The 21,394-nt window shown below is 30.7% G+C and overlaps 1 protein-coding gene and 1 long non-coding RNA gene across 5 annotated transcripts in view; one reads left to right on the top strand and one right to left on the bottom strand.

Annotated features, from left to right (window-relative positions):
* Positions 1-11,636, top strand: part of LOC129907801 (pancreatic triacylglycerol lipase) — a 79,183-nt gene extending 67,547 nt beyond the window's left edge. The window contains exons 3-5 of the mRNA XM_055984186.1: positions 10,306-11,013; positions 11,072-11,240; positions 11,299-11,636. Coding sequence (XP_055840161.1) covers positions 10,306-11,013; positions 11,072-11,240; positions 11,299-11,410 — 989 coding nt within the window. The 3' untranslated portion in view covers positions 11,411-11,636. The remainder of the gene's footprint in view (positions 1-10,305; positions 11,014-11,071; positions 11,241-11,298) is intronic.
* Positions 6,527-18,200, bottom strand: LOC129907803 (uncharacterized). 4 transcript variants are annotated; one of them, XR_008771163.1, is made up of 3 exons: positions 17,928-18,129; positions 15,248-15,472; positions 6,527-6,643 (listed from the first exon to the last, which is right to left on the bottom strand). It is a non-coding gene; the product is annotated as an uncharacterized LOC129907803 (long non-coding RNA). The 4 variants fall into 4 exon arrangements; XR_008771162.1 differs by lacking the exon at positions 6,527-6,643 and adding an exon at positions 10,896-11,004; XR_008771161.1 differs by lacking the exon at positions 6,527-6,643 and adding an exon at positions 18,151-18,200 and having other exon boundaries at positions 13,913-15,472; positions 17,928-18,073.
* Positions 18,201-21,394: the final 3,194 nt, after the last annotated feature.

Below are 21,394 nucleotides of genomic sequence, written 5' to 3'. Positions count from 1 at the left end.
TTGGTTGAGAGTTAAGGTTTTTGCACTTTAAATGAGTCACTGTAAGAATAGAAGATTTCGCCCGTACGTCAACTCTAACTGTTTCGAGTACGTTCAATTATTGTATTAATGACAGAAAACTGTAACTCAACATGGAAGGAAATTAATATGATAATCAACTATATTAAGAGCTAAAAATAACATTTTTTTCAATTTTTGATCAAACAAAAAGTCTCAGGAATGTACCCAAATGGTTTGTTGAATAGATTATAAATGAAGTTTTATTAATGGTATCGCCAAGATAAAGGTCTTAAGATTTAGGAAAAAATTATAAGGGATCAGCATTTGTAATTCAAGAAGTTGAATCTTAAAAAAAAACTTAAAATATGGATGCATGAAACAAGGGAAGCATTTTAAAAACCTAAAACGTTTAAAAAGGGTCAAATGTGTCGAAGTTGCACTTAGTTGCAATTTTGTTTTAACAGATTCAAATAGGTATGAGTTTAACCTTTGGGAAACATTTAATTTTATCACAAAATATTGTGAAATAGTATAACTCATCTCCTAACCAACACAGAAAGAAAATTATTTTTACGTTTAATTTATATTTAGATTCAATATATCACTTTTTTATCTACAAAGTAATATAACATTTAGATAGGTACAACATCTAAGATACAGTTTAGTATCTCTATATCAATAATCCATAACAATTTTTTTCTGTGGCCACTTCAAAAAAGAGTAGGTACTTACTTAAGCACTTTCGATATATTATAAAATAATGTAATTTTATCTTTATGGTGCAAACTCTGAACTCTAGAGCGCTACTGTTAGTCACCTGGAGTGTTAATCAATTTTAAAACTATAAGACAATGCTAAGTAAGTTATCTAATTTTAGTAGGATGTTGAATTTTTACATTTGGATCGGTTGAAAATTTCGTGTTTTGTCCGCCTAAATTGACTAAATACCCATTAGCCCAGGGTCGATAATTTTTGAAACCAAAAAAAATCATAGTAGGATGAAACCCATTGGAAAAGGAGGTGAATATTATTAAAATGTTTTTTTCTAGTTTTCTTTTAAATTTTTACATTCAAAAAATTAAGAAATTTTTTCCGCTTAATTTAAGACGGAAGTCATCTTGACAGAAAATGCAATCAGAGATCCGCTTGATTAAATACAGAAGGAATCTGCTTATTTTTAGGTGGTGTTTTTTCTTCGTGCGGGGAAATGTGTTCGGGAGAAAGGCTGCCAATCGGAGAATTTCCAGAATATCGTTCTTTTTTTATTTTAGTTTCTACAATCCAGAGACATTTTGAGTTTGGAGAGCTTAAGCCCCTTCCAAAATAAATTAATAATAAGAACTTTGGTAGATAAGGTTCGAGATTATTAAAAAAATGGAAATTCTTTGTTTCCTTCCCGCATTAATGAAACATCTTTGCCAGCTGTACGAATTGGGAAAATTTTGTTCAAAGAATAATATCAAGAAATCCATGAAAAGATGATATTAAATGCGGTATTCCCAAATCTTGTTTCAGGACAACCGACAGTTTGTCGTCCACCAATCTCTGACTATGAGTTTTTATCTACGAAATAATTGAAGTAGATTATATAAAGCAAATTAAGTCATTCAATATTCAAATCAGACTAATAAGATCATAAGTTACCTAAATAACGACATCTCTTCATGTTATAAAAAAGAACAATAAAATCAAAGCAATATACATGAAATAATGTCATTGTTTTGAAAAGATCAACATTAAAAGCTAAAGTTAATTTTTTTGTTCATTTAATTTCTTACTCAAGTTTTATAGTGCACACAAAAATTTAAAAAAAATTTAACCTTAGTCTAAAGATTTTAATGTACGTTATGTGTTATGTATGCATATAAAGAAGATTGTAATAAGTATTTACATAATTATAATAAAATTATGATACTTTTAATTTTGATTCAAAAATGTCCTTGGTAGACCATCTAAGACCTACTCCAACAGTCATTTGGAATCGCTTCTCACTTTTAAAAATCAAATTGTAGGAAAATATGGAAAACTGGTTTCCATGAAGGCAAAAATATGGCAAACGGTTGCTGAGAGCTTGGACTGTTGGGTAAAGCCAAAATCTTTACACGAGATGATGGTGGCTTGCAATAGATACAAACTAAAAGACTGGCTTTGGGGTAAAGAGGAAATGTCCTCTTGTTTTTCAATGCAGGAAAAATGCTTTTCTGAAAAAGAAAAGTCCGAAGACAAAAATGCAGAAGACACTTCAGAAGAAGTTGATGAAGACTGGTTGAAGAAACCAACATTTGAATTCAACATTGCGACATTGCGAGAAACGATTTCGAAAAAAATTGTTTTTACAAAAACCGTTATCAGACGAAATGTAAATGGAAATAAGGCCGACAAACGAAGATATTCGGTTTTAGAAACGGAAACAGAAAACTGTGGAAAAAAAAAACGCTGAAATGCGCTTTTAATTTTAAGACCCTCAAACCTAAATATGGAAGTATTTCGGGAACAATAAAGGGAGAATGTAGATGTGGCAACTAACGACATTGACCTTAAAAAATTTAAGTGGTTTCTTATAAACTGGCAATGGAAAATGCGGCAAACGTTTACTAAAAGGACAAGCTAAAAGAGAAATAGCAGTAGAGTTAAAAAAAAAACTCCTTTAGTCTACCGGATGGAGGAAATAAATCAGCTTATCGAACAAGGTGATCCCAAACTGCCAAAACTGTATAGTCTGCAAATCCTGGAAATCAAGCGAGGAGAAAACTTCAGACAATATGTGCATGCTGATCCTTGAACTGCTCAAAGCAAAGCAAGCAGTTTGTTAAGCACTACTGCACAAATTTCCAAAATAATATATACAAGCCATTGCAAAAAGAACCAGTGACGTTGTCAATTGTCGGAACGGGAAGCATTGTGTAAAAAACTAATGTAGAAGAAATGGATGCATAAGCAAATGAATGCAATTGCGAGAAAGGGTAGTTCTCTGTGTCACAAATGCTGTCTGAGAGCCAAAAATAACGCTTGCACAATGCACGACTAGGGGCCTCGATACTAAACGAAGTAGTTTGTGACTCCTTTGAAGCCCTTCTCAAAACTGGCATACGAGCGTTCACAGGTTTTTTTAACCATTAAAGACTACGTCAACGAATGCTTCTAAAACTATCCTCCTTGTATTAATCAGATAGACATGAGCATTTTTAAAAATGTACGCAAGACAATGAATGGAGACTGCAGCTCTGGCAGCTACATTGTATGACTTCTAAAAAATGGCAAAGGCTAATGCGGAAAACGTTTCCTAACAGGACAAGCAAAAAAACTTAGGGCCATTTTTTTTCACTCGGAGTTGAACATAACTTGAGAATTTTTATATTAAAAAGAAACCTGATGAAGAAAGCAAATATGCTTATGGAGCAAGGCTATCCCGAACCGCCAAATTTATACAGTCTGATAGCCTTGAGAGGAACCAAGCGAGGAGAAAACTCCATGCAATATGAGCAGTGCAAGTTGATCCTTGAGCTGTTCTTGAAATAAATGTCAGAAAGGCCAAAACTTAAATGCACACATTGTCATCCAAGCCGTTTGTTATGCACTACTGGACAAATTTTCCAAATAAATACAGCCCCATTGCAAAAAGAAACAATGGCAGTGTGAATTGACACAACGTTAGGCATTGTAAAAAAACTAATTAGAAAAAATGGAACCAAAAGCAGTCACATTTTCTTGTATGCTTGTGTTGTTAATTACGAGCAAGGGCAGTTCTCTGTGTCGCAAATGCAGTCTGAGAGCCATAACGCTCGCACAATAACTCATTGGCTCGCAACTTGGCATCGACTAGGGGCTATGATACCAAACGAAGTAGTTTGTGACTCCTCAGAAGCCCTGCTCATAACTGCCATACGAGCATTCAAAAGTTTTTTAACCAATAAAGACTATGCCAACGAATGCTTCGAAACAAAACCACCATATTACATTCGGGTAGACAATGACCACTTTATCAAAATGTACGCAAGACTACTCAAAGATGCAAATAGAAGAGTTCGCACATTTTTACTTGCTGCCATAGGCCAACTGATATTGACACGAAACATGAAAAAAAAATTTGATCGTATTTCTTACTGTAAAATGGACTACGCGCGCCGTATTCTGACCAGCCTTCTCCAGGTAACTATTATATTTTCCTGTGGAAAATATACCACACCTATGTTTGGCTAAAGAAGAAAGAAGAAAAATGAAGATAGGTATAAGAACAAAAGTTCAAGATATAAGAAATTAAATATATGTAAACTTACAAGAACAGTCAATCCCCAATTAATTCAATGGGTTGCATTATGGTTCCTGGACCATGCTTACCAAATTATTTGGCCTATTAAACCAAAGCCTCGGATCCGACCATTGCGTGCTGCCAAACTAATTTTAAATTTTAAAATATTAAAATTAAAAGTTTAACATTAAAAATAATTTATTGAAGTGAGAACCATGCATCGCTATGCTTTGACATCTGAAATTAACCGCAGCATAAAATACGTCCTTTTAACATCGGTTGGCAAAAAGACTTCTTGGGGACATGTGGTACTTTCCGTGTGGTCCTGCATCATTCGTGATAAAATAACTTTTGGTAGGGTTTCATCAACAAGTGCTCCATCTGGGAGCAAAATTTGACATCCTTAAATACAATTGGCTGAAGTACGATCTGTTGCCCTGTTACTCTAGAATGGAAAAATGAGGGGGATAGTTGTTTAACTTATTTTTTTTGTTAATTAAAAATTAATTTAGGAAATAAAAAAATTATGGAACTCTTAGAGCAAGTTGAATTCAACTTGAGAATTTTTATTCTCAACTTGTGATTTTGTTTTTCTTCACTCAAAGTTAACAAACAGTTTCAACTTTCGATTCTCAACTCTCGAGTTGGTCAACTTCTGGTTTTATTTTGCTCAGATTCCAAAAATGTTAGAAGTTGACGGAGCATTTCTGTGGAAATGTCATGATTTTCTTATAATTTTTCTTTTAAAATTGTTTTTTATGCTAGATCTAGGCAAAAACTTTTTTATTCGTGTAACGAAACAATTTTTATTATAGTAAAATTGAGAATAAAACTTATGGAAACATATTTTCTTCCAATCACAGAAAATTATAAATTCACACATCACACATTCTCCGCCAATTTTAATTTACTTCACGGGGCAAAATTGCTCTTGAACACACACCCTTTTACAGAAAAATAAAATGATTTGTTTACCTAAAACTCATTTTCAGAAAAAGTAATATTTAAGCAAAATGCATAATTAACACAAATTTCAAATAATTGCTAAAATGAATTTGACATTTTGACAAAAAAAAATATGCACCAGATATACAGAACTTCGATTCAAATGACATACTCGATTGCTTTTCAAATTTGAAACTGACAGTATTTGTATAATATCCCAGGGATATTTTTCAAACTGGAAGTTGGCCAACTTTGGTTTTTTAAACTCGAGCGTTGAGAAATAGAAGTGAAGAAAACAAATGTTCAATTTTTGTTTCAACTTTTTGAGTTTGCTTCAAGTTCAGCAATAGTGAAGAAAACGGCCCTTTATGTTTGAGGATTGCAATCTTTATGAGGAATAATTTTACACAAAATGTAATCATTCAAATCATTGTTATTATTCTTAGATTCTAACAATTATTGCACATAAAAAAATTTTTGTTTCTATGAATCTATTCTAATAACAACTTAAAATTGTTATTTTTTAATTCAATAACTCACTGAATCATAATATATTGCAACACACTTTGAATACTAATTAATAAATTAAAAAAATGATTTCCCAAATGGTTGATATCTTCTACATTGAATGATAAATAAAGTTGTTGGTATTATTTATACAAAAAATGAGCCAATATTTTCGATTTAAACTTATTACTTAAAAATCGAAGGATGTAGGTGCACGATAATGACAACCTACCGCTACTTTTGAAGGTTAAATATGGCCTTAGCTTCAGCAGTATTGACTTTTTTTTTCAGTGTGTGACATGTACTTGGCGTTTTGATTAATTTATGCGAAATAAATCTATCCGCCAATTTTATTTTTCTTTGGTGAAGCTATGCCTATAATTATTCGATTATGTATTTAGCATTGTATTTCTTGGAAAGAGCTTATAGTAAAGGGCAGTGGTCGTTATTCAAGCCAAGGTGTAGACAATTATTTATTTTGAAGAAGACAATGAACTTGTTATATAACATGCAATGTCATTTATGTGCCTATAATTACCAACAGGTGGAGATTTAAATTATCTTTTTTTAAATGTACAAGTTAGAAAATACTAATTCTGAATCCAGAGTAGTTAGTCTAATTTTGGAATTTTACGAATAATTAATTGTTAAATTATTCATTACCATTTTTTTTTAGCAGTTTTCTCATAATTCACCTTACCCACTTACTGAAAGAATTAACAAGAAAGTTAACATTATTAATATTATCTGTAAACTAAAATTCAAATTGAAAGTAATGACTCACTTCAGTCACCCGAATTGTAATCAATAATCATTACATTCTAGGTCAAATCAATAAACAAATTAACTCGGAAATGTAAATAAAAAATGCAAACAAATTAAAACGAGTGTTGGATTCTTCTTAATTTTGTGGCCTCATTTTAGATTGATTTTTGTTGTAAACTGTAAAACAAAGAAAGTTGGAATGATTTTAGTAAGTTGAATATTTCACAATTTTGCAAGAAGAGATGATAATGATTTTAGTAAGTCATTAGAGCCCCGTAGCAAATTTATTGGATGAAACTCTTCCAGTAAAAATTGACACTTTGTTATTGTATTTTTAAAACTTTCGAAATAATTATATTTTTACATGTGTATTTGTATGTTACCTACATGTGAATGTAATGTAACTAAACTTAAAAAAAAAATTAGGACCATTATTTACCAAAATCGATACCAATAAAATGGATAGACAAAAAAAATCGATTTCTTGTTCCGGAGCAAATCAAGAAAATCAGTTATATAATCAAGGTAGCCGGGTTAAATTCAAATAAAATGCACGACTGGGTGGCACGTATTTGCTCTTATGGTTTATAATTTGATTTTTTAAAGAATTTTATAAGAAATTTTAAAAAATTGTTGTTATTAACTACATCATTTCAAATGGTTTTGACCACAAAAACAAAGTAAGCCAATTTTTTGATTTCTTATAGGAAGCAATTTTTTTAAATAAATTTTTGCAAATTGTTGGAGTCGTTATAAAATAAAATTGTTTTATAAATTAAAAATTTTAAAGATTTACAATGTACGTTATAGGAGGTATGTATATAAGGAAGCTGGTAATAAGTTATTATAAAATAGTAAAATGTTTTATTTGGGAAGATATACCTACTACTTATCAAATTCTTGGATGAAATGAAAACCTGGTTTCCAAGAAGGCAGGACAAAATCCTTATACGCGATGGTTGCTTGCAATAGATACCAACGAAAGGACATGCTTTGTCGTAAAGAAGAAATGTCCTCTTGTTTTAAAATGCAGGAACAGAACATTTCTGAAGAAGAAAAGTCGGAAAAAAATAATTCAGACGGTGATTAATTGGAGGAACCAACATTTTTCTTAAATATAACAGAAATGATTTCGAAAGAATTATTTCTACAAAAAATTTTATTCGAAGAGATTTAACCCGAAACACAGATGTGCGGTTTTAGAGCAGACGTCCCAATTTTTCCGGGACAGTCCCGACATTTAAACCCTGTCCCGATTTTGTCCCGACATTCCCTTTCTTAATCAATCTTTGTTCGAAACCTTTTGGGAATGAGACTTCTTAATGGATGAAAATGATTTTTATCTGTTTAAATTCGCATAAGAGAATTTAATACTTACTTATGTAAATGAGATGTGGAACATTCACATTTAAAATATTATTTTAATTGTGAATGTTCCACATCTCGATCTCGCATTGAAATCTGTTAATGCATACAGCTTTGGTTTTCTAAAATTTCGCCATTTCTTTAAAACAATTTATTTTTAAGGCAGACTTAAAGTAAAAAATAAAATTAAATAAAAATGACTTAAAGCTTGCATTAAAAATAAATTGTTATAAATATAAGAAAATTCACTCAAATTATACAAGAAAAAACTTTTAGGTCAAATTCGTTCATTCTCTAAAACTAGAAAACTGTTGAAAGCATAAATTTAGGGCTTAGTAAATAATATAAGATCTATCAAGAGACAGTTTTTAAGCGAGTAGGTACCTATCTACGATGAATGTGATTTTATTTTATGGATGAAGTCTTTATTATTTTTTTTTTTTTCAAACGAAGATTTTTTAATTTCAACCAACTCATAGGTACTTTTGCAAGAAGTCCCCAAAAATTTAGGACAAAGTCTTAAGCCTTAACTACATACACCACTTTTTGAAAAAGTACAAAATTGAAAATATTTTTTTTCTGGGTAGCGCAATTGTTTTGTGAAAAGAGCATACAAATTGTTTTTAGGCCAAAAAATAAGCTTTCTGCATTATTTGTTTTAATTTTCCAGCCCGGCAATGCCCTAGAAGCATTGTTAAAAAAAATAATAAAAATAAATGCATACAAAAGCAGTCACATTTCCTTATATACTTGTGTAGTTAATTGCGAGCAAGGCCAGTTCTCTGTGTCGCAAATGCTGTCTGAGATCCGTACATAGCATAACACACAATATTTCATTGGCTCGCAACGACTTTTGGAAGTAGTTTCTAGTTTGTGACTCCTCAAAAGCCCTGCTCATAGCTGCCATACGAGCGTTCACAGTTTTTTTTAACCATAAAAGACTACGCCAAAAAATGTTTCCAAAACAATCCTCCTTGTTATATTCGGTTGGACCATGAACGCGAGACTACTCCCGTGATGAGATAAGAAGCCTTTGAGGGATGATTCTTGGGTATATTCTAAGAAAAAAATTGTACAGTAACTCTCTATCTGCAAAGTTGATACCCTTTAGCGATGATTTAAGAAAACGCTTACTTTGGCATGCCTTTACTCATGTTAATGTTAATAACTCCGTTAATAGTTATGATAAAAACTTCATTAATGTCTTGATTTTTAGAAGAAATCCTATTCTTTGTTCCTGCTATAAAGAAATATTAAAATCTTTTTTAGTTGCTCAGATATTAATTTTTACATGGAATTATTTTTTTCTTACCCATGATAATTTGGGGCCGATTTTCTTCGATAAATGTGCTATTAACATAGTGTTTTATAAATTTATTTTTATGAAGAAAACAATAATGAACAAAAATTTTGTTCACAAATTTGCCAGAAAACTAAGAAAACTAATAGATTTTTTTGATATTTAGGAAAACCTGCACCAGGTAAAATCTCTAAAAAATGTGTTTTTTTGTTTAAGGCCTCAGTTATAGCTATCAGTAAAATCCATCAGTAAAAATTGAAACATCAGGAATCTGAAATCTTTTACTGATGAGCGTTTAGAGCAATCAGTAAATTTACGTCATTAAATTAAATGTTTATTTGACATTCGCGCCTCAAGCAATTTTTTTACTGTTGATTTCATCAGTAATTTTTTTAATGATGACACCGGAACAGTAAAAAAAAATGGAACGTCATCAGTAAAACAAAATGGAATTTTTTTTGGCATTTGGCAGTCAGCTGTTCAGTAAAATGAAATTTCATCAGTAAAATTTATAAAATGAATTTTTGTATAAAATTTAACACAAAATGCATTGAATCTTCTTGAAAAAATTAGTGGAAATATGTTTTCAATTTATTTCATCAAAATTTTCCACAAAATATAAGATTAAAGTATTCAAAATAGCAAAACAAAATTTTTACTGATGGATTTTACTGATAGCTATAACTGAGCCCTAAGTCAAAAATGGGTACGAATTAAAAATTTGTTTTTGAAGTTTAAGTTTATTAACAATTTTTTTCTTAGAATATGCCCAAGAATCATCCTTCAAAGTCTTCTTATCTCATCCCGGGACACCCTTTATATAATTTTATTTATTCGTTCATTGTAGGTAAGGTTACAACACCTGAAATTAAGAAATACTTAATTCAAAGACAAGTTCTTTCCGTGCCAATTTAATCATTAAATACCAACTACATACCTACATTGCAAACTTGTTCCAATCAAATCATTTTTCATGGTAACCGCTTGGTCATTTCAGTCTATTTGGTGTTTGGTCTCTTGAAAAACAAGAATTTTAAACAAATCCAACTTTTGTGGCTATAAGCTATGTATTTTATTTCTAAATATTTTACCCAATACTATTCAGTTGTTGATTGCACCTTACGGCTTTAGACAAAAAAAAACTAAATTTCTGTATCATTATTTTTTTTTACAGCAGCTGCAGATGTAAATAAAACCAATGAAGTTTATGTGACAAATTCTTGTTTGGAAAAACCATTCCGATGTCCACATCCGAAAATTCAATTTTATCTCTACACCAGACGAACTCAAGACAATCCAGACCTCCTGAATGTCTTGGACGAAGAATCATTATATTACAGTCATTTCAATCCGAAACACCCAACCAAAATCATCATTCATGGATTTGGTGGAGGACGAAATAATTCACCAAGTCCTGATCTACGAGAGGCTTACTTCAGCATTGGAGACTACAACATAATCATTGTAGACTATGGCAATGCTGTCAAAGAGCCATGTCTCAGTCAAATGGAATGGGCACCTCGTTTTGGAAGCTTGTGCATTGCTCAACTGGTGAAGTATTTAGCTCGACATCCAAGAGGTGTTCGTCCAGATGATTTGCATTTTATTGGATACAGTGTGGGAGCTCATATGGCAGGTCTTGTGGCCAATTATATAACTCCGGATGAGGGAAAACTTGGTCGAATCACTGGATTGGATCCAACTATATTTTTCTATGCTGGAACTAATAACTCTCGAGATCTTGATCCGAGCGATGCTAATTTTGTAGATGTTTTACATACTGGAGCTGGTATTCTAGGCCAATGGCATAGTAGTGGACATGCTGATTTCTATGTGAATGGTGGAACCAGTCAGCCAGGATGTGCTTCGTCAACTATTTTTCGTAAGAATTTCGTTATTTTAGAAGTTTTATGGTGTTTTATGTATTTTTATTTTTTTAGAAACTCTTGCATGTGATCACACCAAGGTGACGCCATATTTTATCGAATCAATAACATCGAAACGAGGTTTTTACGCAGGGCCGTGTCCAAATTTATTAACATATCTAATTGGATGGTGCGAACCGAAGGATTCAGATTTTGTGTTAATGGGGGAGCACGTTTCACTAGAGTAAGATCAATTTTAAAAACTAACTGACAAAAGATGAATTTAACTTTAATTTTTTTAGCGCCAGAGGTGTTTATTATGTGACAACTAATCCAAATCCACCGTATGCACGTGGATTCCCGAAAAAGGGGAGATCATTGTTTGGACGTGATTATCACGGTGTAAGAAGATAACATGGATTTCTGCTATCTTGAAAAGCTCAAGTGATTTTACAAACGTCTTATCAACATGAAATAGGTCTTGTTCTTTATTTCTTTTTATTCATATTTATATCTTTTAATAATTTAAAAAAAAATTTTAAACTTTCACATCCATTTTATTACAAACAAAATGGTTGTGACTCGATGTTTATATTCTTTATTTTCATTGTGTGAAAAAATTTGTAGATATTTATAAACTAAATTAACTATGTTATGTTATTTTTAAATTTTATTTACCCTTTATTTATATTCATTTACCTAAATTTATTTAAGAAAACATTCTAGTTTTAAAAATACGGTAAAAAAGGATACATTTATTGAAAAACTAAGTACTAAGAAATGATTAAAATCGAAATCAATAATTTTTAAAGGCTTTTTGTCGAGTTTACTTATAAATATTTTTAAGCTTTTATTTGAATTGAATATTTGTAAATAAACAATTGCAAGTTAAAATGAGTTATTGTTGTCTTCTTTAATAATATCAGAATATATTGTGGATATTTTTATTGTTATTACCTTAAGAAAGAGGCGAAAAAAAGTTTCAGAAGTCAATTGTTGCATCTTTTAACTTTGTTGATTTTTTGTGATAGTCATTTTTAAGAGTTGGACCTAAGACATTAAAATTTTTTGGATCTTTAACTGAATATTTGTTGCCTAATCTATAAAAATGGTTTTAATTGCTAAACAAAGTATGCTATTTAATTCCACAGTACACATAATAAGGTAATATATTCCGAACGTTTTCAAAATTTGTTTGTCAAAAATGGGCACCAATTTGTCAGGTCGGCCTTTAATTTTTATATTTCAATCGCAGTAAACAGGAAATTTGTTTTTGTTTTAATTTATAAAATGTCATTTGAAAAAATTATAAATTGAAATAAAAACAATTTTCTTCGTGTTTCTTTGCGGAAAATGGTCGATAAAATTGTTGAAAAATTAGTGGTGTGCGTCGTTTTTCGGTTTTTGTGCTTTTTTGTCGGTAATTTGAAACAATTAAGAATTCGGTAGTTGACATTGGTCGCCAAATTGTCATGTTTTGACAATTTGGCGACCAGTGTCAGTTCGGAATATATAACCTTTTTATGTGTACTGTGATTTAATTCAAGTATAGAAAAAACAGCAAAACTTTTTGGTGTAACTACTGCCGTAAAATAAGTTCTTTAAAGAGAAAGTACAAAAAAATCGGACAAAGAGTTGATGCTTCTTGTTTTACAAGAAATGTTAAGAAATATATTCTTTTTATTAAATTTATGGGTACCTACCAACACCAACACCACAAAAAACGACATTCAAGAATAGAAAAAGCCGCAGGAATGGCAAAAAGCTATGGGCTCATTTCTATAACGGTAGCAATCCGGACAAATTTAAAAGGACGAAAAGCCAGAATTAGCGAAAAAAACGGGTGCAGTTGGAGCAACATCAAAAGACTTTCTTGATGAAAACAACAATAAAAAGGTTTATTAAAAGCAGATTCCGCTCTTTGTCATTGGAAAAGGTCATAAAATTATGATCCTGGATAAAAAGCCGTAATTGTACGCATTTTATTTAGAGAGAAACGCTCAATTCATCGAGCTAAAGAAAAAAATTACCATGGTGGTCTTAGACTCAATTACCTACAATGATGTAAAATGTTTAACGTTGATTTAATGTTGAAAAAATTAACATGAAACTTCTACAAAATAAAATTGAAACAACGTAAGAATTTTTTTTTTATTTTTGTCGGACTTCAGCTTTTGTTGCATTTTATCACTCTAATTTTCAACAGTGAGATAGCACGTTGGTAAAGCATTCGCCTAGTAACCCAAGAGTTGTAGGTTCGATACCCAGCGACTGCCCATATTTTCTTTTTTTTTTTTTAATAAATTGATGCTTTTTTTAAAAGTTGAAACAACTTTGATTTAAAGATGTTTTATAACGGTAAATGACTTTAAACTAACGATGTTCTACTTTGATTTTAAAATTTTCGTCATCAACGCAAAATCATTTCGAAAAATAGTTGAACCAACGTGGTTTTCGTGGATTTTAAGTTGTTTCTTCCCTAAGGGCCAATTTTTCAATAGTCAGTTAAACAGTCAGTTAGTACTTATTCCTAAGGATAGAGAAAAAATCAATTTTTCAACAAGCAGATATAGCTTATTCCTAACAATAAAACTATCTGCTTCTTTCAGAGACGAATAAAAATTATTCTAAGGAATAATCTCAACAAAAATATTGTGTCAGTTGTCAAAGCTGTTTTGAAAGAATTTTGAAAAAAATACAGTGGAAAACAAGAAAACAAAAACAATCATGAATAAAACTGACGTTTAATTTTAAATATTTTTGAATTTGACAATTTTTTTTTTGTTATTCTGTAGAATAAATTATTCTTGATTGAAAAATTCAATGTTTTTATCTGATTGTTTATGAGCCTAATAACTTTATTCGTCGTACAGCTAACTGACTGTTTATTAGAAGATTGAAAAATTGGCTCTAAGTGTACTAAATCCATAAAAAATATTAGGAATAGATTAAAAATTTCTAAAAATAGACCCATACAATGTCAAAAAATACCTATATTTTTGAGCAATTAATCAAAAAGTATGCTGTGCATTATTATTGTTTTCAAACTTAAGTATGAAAAAGATGTCAAATCGAAGGTTAGAATGTCTACTTTTATATTTCAGAGGTCTTCCAAGTCAAAGCTTGGCAGTTTGGTCACGTAGCCCATTTTAGGACCCGATACTACTAACACGATTTGATTTTATTTTTCTCTTTTTTTTCCTTTTTTCTGTGTTGACCGACTGTGGACCCTGGACTTGTCGAGCTAAGGGATGAAATTGGTTACAAACGAAAGGATGGAGTGTGTTCTTATATAAACTTCCAATACTGGGAACAAAATAATTTGAAGGAAATTATATAGATAAACAAATCTTTTTGACAGTTGGAGAATCATGCTTCTCTTTCGAAGTACAAGGAACCGCGGTCACTAAGACCATAGAGCCTCAACTGGAATGTTTCCACGAAGAAGCTGACACGCGTATTTTCTTTCACTTTTACAAAATGTGTGCTTAGCGTAGAGCACTTATTTACGCCACCGACACGGATGTTTTAGTCATCCTTCTAGGGCTTATGGATGTCCTTCCAGCGAAAGAAGTTTGGCTAACGCAATCTACATCATATTAATTGTACTAAACTGTTTTCAGAATCAAGGTCAGAGATCTGCAAGACTCTCCCATTCCTACATGCCTTTACGGGGTGTGACTATAACGCTGCTTTTAGAGGAAAATGGAAAATGAAGCCGTTTTCACTCCTAAGTTCAAACCCCGCCTACAAAAAAACTTTTGCGGAGCTAACTGACCCCAAACATATTAGTGATCTGCAAAAAATGAAATTGCTTCAAAAATTTACCAATCAGATGTATAATAACAATAATAATGATGTCAACACTGCTAGAGTGGATTTATTCAAAAAGAAGTATGGCTCAAGTCCAAAAACACACTGCGGCTCGTAAGCATAAACTTGGTCTATGAGAAATTGGGCCCAGACCTTTGCACTGCACTTGATGGTTTTTATAGTTTCACTGGCTGTGATTTTACACCAGCATTTTTCCGAAAAGAAAAAATACAACCCTTTCAAGAAGTTTTTTTTCCAAATTCCGAAGGTCTACAAACATTTCTGAAGAATATTTTGTTAAAATAGAACAATTTGTTTGCAAAATCTATAAAACAAAGGGCAAGGTTTTTAATAGATCATGCAAACCTTCTTCAAAAAATATTTTTAAAAACATTAAAAGTAGGTATGTTCGTCAAAGTTCGTATTGTGCACACTAACCCTTTCAGGTTTTGAAGATAGTTTATTGCCTCCTAATCGTTCTGTTCTTGAGCAGCAAGTAAAAAGATCCAATTACCTTTGTAACTCATATCTGGAAAAATGGAGTTATACAAATTCAGATGTCTTATTACCTACTTCCTGAAAAAATGTTGTTGGATTCTAAAGAACAATATGCTGCTCATTAGCTGGTATGAAGGAAATACAGCCTTGCCACAAGTGAGAACTCTGGAAAGAAAATGGTACAACTTACTATCATTTTATTGTAAATTATTTCATACACTGAAAATAATAAACTTCGTAAAATTACGAAAATAGTTTCATACACTACATTTTCGTTGGCCCAACGAAACTTTCGTTGGCTCAACGAAAATACGTAATTTTTCGTAATATGAAAACCTTCATCAATTAATGAAAACGTTTCATACACTTTTTCTCCCCCTTTAGAGTCGAAAAATCCATTTTAATGAAAAGATTCATCATTTAACGAAAAATTTCATACTCATTTTAGAGAATACAAAAATGAATTCGATCCTTACTTGATCACAATTTTAATTGAGTAACGAAAAAATTCATAAACTTATGAAGTTCAACATTAACTAACGAAAATCTTCATCAGTTTATGAATATACATAATTTGCTTATGAAAATTCTTCATAGATTAATGAAATTTTACATCGGCTTATGAAAAAATACATCAGTTAACGAAAATAAATCGTTGTCTCCCGAAAAAAAGGTAGACTAAAGTGTATACAGAGCACGCTGTATTTTCGTTTATTGTGTACATTTCTGTCAGTCACAGTGCAAGTGTATATTCAACCCCCAAAGTGCGAAGACCTATCACGCGGAATAATATAAATACAAAACATATTGTATGCTGAAAAAGTTTAAAGTAATTATGTTTATGTTTAGTTTAAAATATTATAAGCGGATCCTTACCAAGAAGATTTAAAAAAAAAATCCTTTTAGCTGGAACTTAGAATATTTACTCGGGAATTATACAGGTAAGATAAATAATTGTAAACTACCTAACTCCCAATAATTTTGATTACGTTTCATCCTTTCAAAAAGAAAAAAAGGTTGTCGTCACCGTTCTCAAAAGAGTTTAAGAGTAGATGAACGATGAGATAGTAAGTATCATTCGATATATTTGATAAAAAAAAAAACAATATTTTTGTCTCTTATAATATTCTAACTTTTTTGTTTGTTTTTCTATTTATGTTTTATTTCAGATTCCAAAGATGTCATCCTAATGCACCTTATACATGGGACTGGTTCTAAAGGACAATTACATATACAGTAAAACCCGGATAAGTACCTCACCTTAAATGCCCGGTTTTGTTAGGCACTAAAGCGGGTAAGTTACTTACAAGAACCCGCTTAAGTGCTCATAGGCACTTATCTCTATATTTACTTAAAAATAAAAAAAAAACATGTTTGATTATTAAAAACAGAATCTTCACAAACAAAATAACTTTGAAAGTTTAAAATAACTAACTAGTTAGTTTCTACTTTTAGTAGAATTTTTGAATCTTAAAGCGCTTTAGCAAATGAAGTTTTTCTTACTGCTGAAACTTGTTTCAAATGTGTACTTAAAAGAATTTCCTGCAAGTAAATTCAATCATAACTATTTGAAATAGAAGGTAGTTAAGCGGGAAAAGCAGTTAAGCGAAAGGTACTTAAAAGATGAGTTTTATATGAAAAAATCCTTAAAATTTTGGTTCTAAAAAACAAAGGCACTTATGCGGGTTAGGCACTTAAGCGAGAGGCACTTATCCGGGTTTTACTGTAAAACTCCCATGAAGCTTTCCTATATACGTGGAACACGTCAAAAGCCGATCATCAAGCCAACCATTCGTGATCGACATCAAATCCCTGATAGAACTCTTCATATCGCCGGTATAAAGTATTCGTTTACCTCCTTCCTTAGAGGAGTTTAAAGTTTTTAATGTAATTCATTTAATTTTTGTATTCAATGTTTTTAATTTAGGATGATTAAAAATTCAAATTCAAAATTAAAATTTTCTTTTTGTATGGTAAAAAATGTTCGCTCCGCTCCACTTCTTTTGAATTTCAGGTTTTTATTCCAAAATTAAGGGAAGAAAAATGGACGAAAAAATTCTAGATTTATGAAAATAAAGTAAGTATAATCTTCTAAAAGAATAATTAATACAACGAAAAGTTTCGTAAGCTGACGAAAAAATTACGTTGGTTTATGAAAATATTCATAAATTCAATGAAAAGTTTCGTTAGCTAACGAATATTTTTTCGTAATTTTATTAAAATATTCATAAAATTTACGAAAAAAATCGTTAGCTTACGAAAGTTCTTTGCATAAATTAATCAAAAAATACATTGACTAACGAAAAATATCACCGTGTTTAATTAAATTTTACGTTAATTGATGAAAACTTTCGTAAAGTGATGTAAAAATTCATTAATTCGCGATAAAAAAATTTTATGAAAAATTTCATTAAAATACGACAGTTTTCGTAAGTTGATGAAATTCTTCATTAACGTATGAAAGCCATTTCGTTGAGCCAATTAAATTTTTCACCGGCTGAAAATTAATTAAATTTTCGTTGGCTCAACGAATTTTTTCGTTGTATTTACGTAAGGATTTGGTTCAGTGTATATGTAATATTATGGATAATTTTTTTTTTTGATAGGTAAACAAATTTACCGGAATATCTGGAGACTCCAAAACGATGTCTGTACAAAGATTGGGACTTGAAATCGTAGAATAAGTTATCTCACCATAGTTCCTATTCGTAGACTGGACTGAAATCCTTTATTGGTGCCGCAGGTAGAACCAGAAATAAAAGTATTCTTTATTTTAAAGAATAAAATTAGGTATCTTTATTTTGAGAAAATAAATTTAGAATGAAAATTATTAATAAACATACTTGATTTATAAAACAACAAGTAAATTAATGTAAAATATAACAAGTACAAAAATTAAAAGTTATATGTAGGTATTTATAGAATTTGACTCATAGTTTTTTAATACCTAGTTTGCTAGTTTACGAGGAAATAAAACTAAATTGTTTTTTATGAAATCAAAGCTATAATATTTTTCCTTTAAAGAATCATTTCGAAAGCTGACGATAGACGATCGTTTTACGCGAAAAGGAAATGAAAATTTTCTTACACTCGGCGTTCTTAAAAACATTTTTATGAATTTAAGAGTTGCCATAGAAGAATTTCAAGAATTTTAGTTTCGATGTATATTTCAGATAATCCCGGGCAATGTTTACAACAATCCCCGGATGACCTGTTTGATTTGTTATCGGGTTTCACATACTTTATTATTGGTGTCCTTAACTCCCGTCACCCTTCGTGGACAATAGTGTCACCAAAGTAAACGGTCAGAAGTTCCCTATGACCAGGTTGATTTTCATAGCCTTATAAACCTCAACGGTAAGGCAAGGATAGTACAAGAAAATGTGAGCTGCTCTCTCTGCAACTTACAGGAAGAAGAATCCCTTCTACACCTTAATGGAACTTGCACGATCCTGAATAGCATACTCCAAAATTGCGTAGGAGAAATGAACTGAAAAAAAGAGCGAAGCAAAGTAAAATATAAAAAACCAGGTAAATTTTCTTCACTATTGCTCAGCTTGAAGCAAACTCAAGAGTTGGCGAACTTGAGAGTTGACTTCAACTCGAAAGTTGAAAATTTGTTTTCTTCACTATTTTTTTTTATCAACTCTCGATTTTTAAAAACAGAAGTTTGCCAACTTCCAGTTTGAAAAATATCAGTGTTATATTATTTGACAGTTAACACAAAGACTGTCACTTGCAAATTTGAAAATCAATCGTGTATGTCATTTAAAACGATGTTTTGCATTTTTATTAGTTCAAAATGAGTTATTTTTGTTGTCATTTTTGTTTGCTATAAATTAATTTTAAACAATTCTCTTTTTTCTTCTGTAAGTATGTGTGTGCCATTCGATAATTTTGAAGCGATGTAAAACAAAATAGCTAGAAAATATGTTTCATAATTTTTTATCAAATCATAACTGTCTGTTTTTGATGGAAAATTATGTTTGCATAAATTTGAATTAGCGATTTAAAAAAAAAGTGTAAGTAAACCCTTGGATATGTACGTATGTACCTATGTGTTGCTTTTAATAAATCAATTTTCCTAAGAGCCGTTTTTTTAGGTTATGTATTTAAAAAAAATCAATTTTCTTAAGAACCATTTTATTCGCTATTTTTTAATTCAGTTCTCAATTTTCCATAAATAATGTTTCGTATCAAGACATAGGTACATATGTATCTACATTAGGGTGTGTCAAAATGCTAAAGTATGGAATTTTCAAATGTAATAGCTTTTAAAAGTTACATTGCTTATCAAAATTAAATCCTGCATTTACAATTTTCATTTTAATTAATATCTTTGGCTCAAAATATATAAAGAAGTCGAAGAAATTTAGATATAGAGATTTTTGATACACATGTTTTTTTTTTTTTTTATTGCACCGTTTGTATACAAAAACAAATTATATTAAATATTTTTAGGCTTTCACGTAAAAGATAATTCCAAGGAAAAACTTTTAAGATTATATTTGTTGGAATTGAACACTAAAAAACCAGCGAAATAATAAGTTTTTGAGTTAAAATTATTTGTTTGATTTAAAGACGAACGATGTTAAATTTTTTTTCGATTTTTTTCGTACCTAGAATTTGTAGTATACTTTTTTTTAATTTTTCAAAAACGGCTCAGGTAATCTTTTGCAAACTTCGTCATTACGTTAATAGACAATTAAAAATTTCATTATTGTTTTAATTTCCTTGTAAAAAATATCAGAAAACTATATAAATTTATAAGGAAACTGAAACACAAATGAAAGTTTTTAGTATGCAACATTATTTAAACATTGTCTATTAACGTAATGACAAAGTTTGGAAAAGATTACCTGAGCCGTTTTTAAAAAAAATTTGTGGTTCAAGAATATATTTTTAAAAATATCTTGGAATGCAATATTACTAAGGATCATTGTTAGTATAACTATGAAGCCGTAAACGAGATACATATATGGAAAAAATACAAAAATCAGACGCAAAGTCCAAGTTCTAGAATTTTACCTTGTTACAGGGCGAGTAAGGGGTATAGATAAAAATCTGAAAAAATTAGAGGATTTTTTTTTATTTATTTGGAGACGATTGAGCGGATGTCTTCATTAATTTTCGAAAAAAGCAAATAAGGACCGGCCTAGTATACCATATACATGAAATGGTAACGGAGTTACGAATAACAGAGTTACGCGCGATAGAGTTACGGCCGTCAAAGTTACGCGAAACCGAAGTTACGAAAAACTAGAGTTACGAATTCTAAAGTTATGTTAAGCTATGACATGTGATTTTTGGGTTGGCAACAATTGCAACAACAGTTCACCACACCAAAATAACGTCTGTAAAAAAAAGGGGTGGTTTGGTTATTATTTTAATATAAATAATAACAAAGTGGGTATTACAAAATACGCTATGAATAATTAGGTATATTAATAAATAGAAAAAAAAATACTTTTTTGCAATATTAGTTGGACAACTCTCTAGTTTTTCGTAACTTCGGTTTCGCGTAACTTTGACGCTCGTAACTCTGTCGCCCGTAACTCTGGTATTCGTAACTCCGTCGGTTTCCCCATATACATAATATATTATCTATATCCTATATTACTACACCCTTTGTACTTACAAAAAAAAAAAAACATTTCTATAAAATCACTTACGAAATAGTTTTTAAGAAGATTATACTTTTCTAGGATTGGTGCATCACAAGTATGGTTAGATAAGGTTCTAAATAATTAATTCCATAGAATCATCTGCACAATCTCCAAAAACTGCTACATTCCAGGTTTGAAGAGAATTGATCCATCCGTTTAGGCTATAGCTTCTTAAACAGACCAAGATTCGAGGCCCAGGTTCGATTCCTGTCGGGCCCTTTTTTTTATTTTGAAAAAAATTAATATTTTTTAATATTTTTCTTCACAAGAAACCATAATACGAAATTCCGTTAGTTTGGAGAAGTGAAGGATCTTCTTCGGTCCTGTTCTCATGAGTAGAATTTAAAGAGTACATTTTCTTAATTGTCGAGAAAGAATGTCAAAATATTGGTTATGCTTTTCTAGGCACCCATTACGTCAT

The sequence above is a fragment of the Episyrphus balteatus genome, chromosome 1 (genome assembly GCF_945859705.1).
Source record: "Episyrphus balteatus chromosome 1, idEpiBalt1.1, whole genome shotgun sequence".
In the NCBI taxonomy this organism is placed as follows: domain Eukaryota; kingdom Metazoa; phylum Arthropoda; class Insecta; order Diptera; family Syrphidae; genus Episyrphus; species Episyrphus balteatus.
The sequence above is the reverse complement of the archived record's forward strand: the minus strand, read 5'-3'. Positions and strand labels throughout refer to the sequence as shown.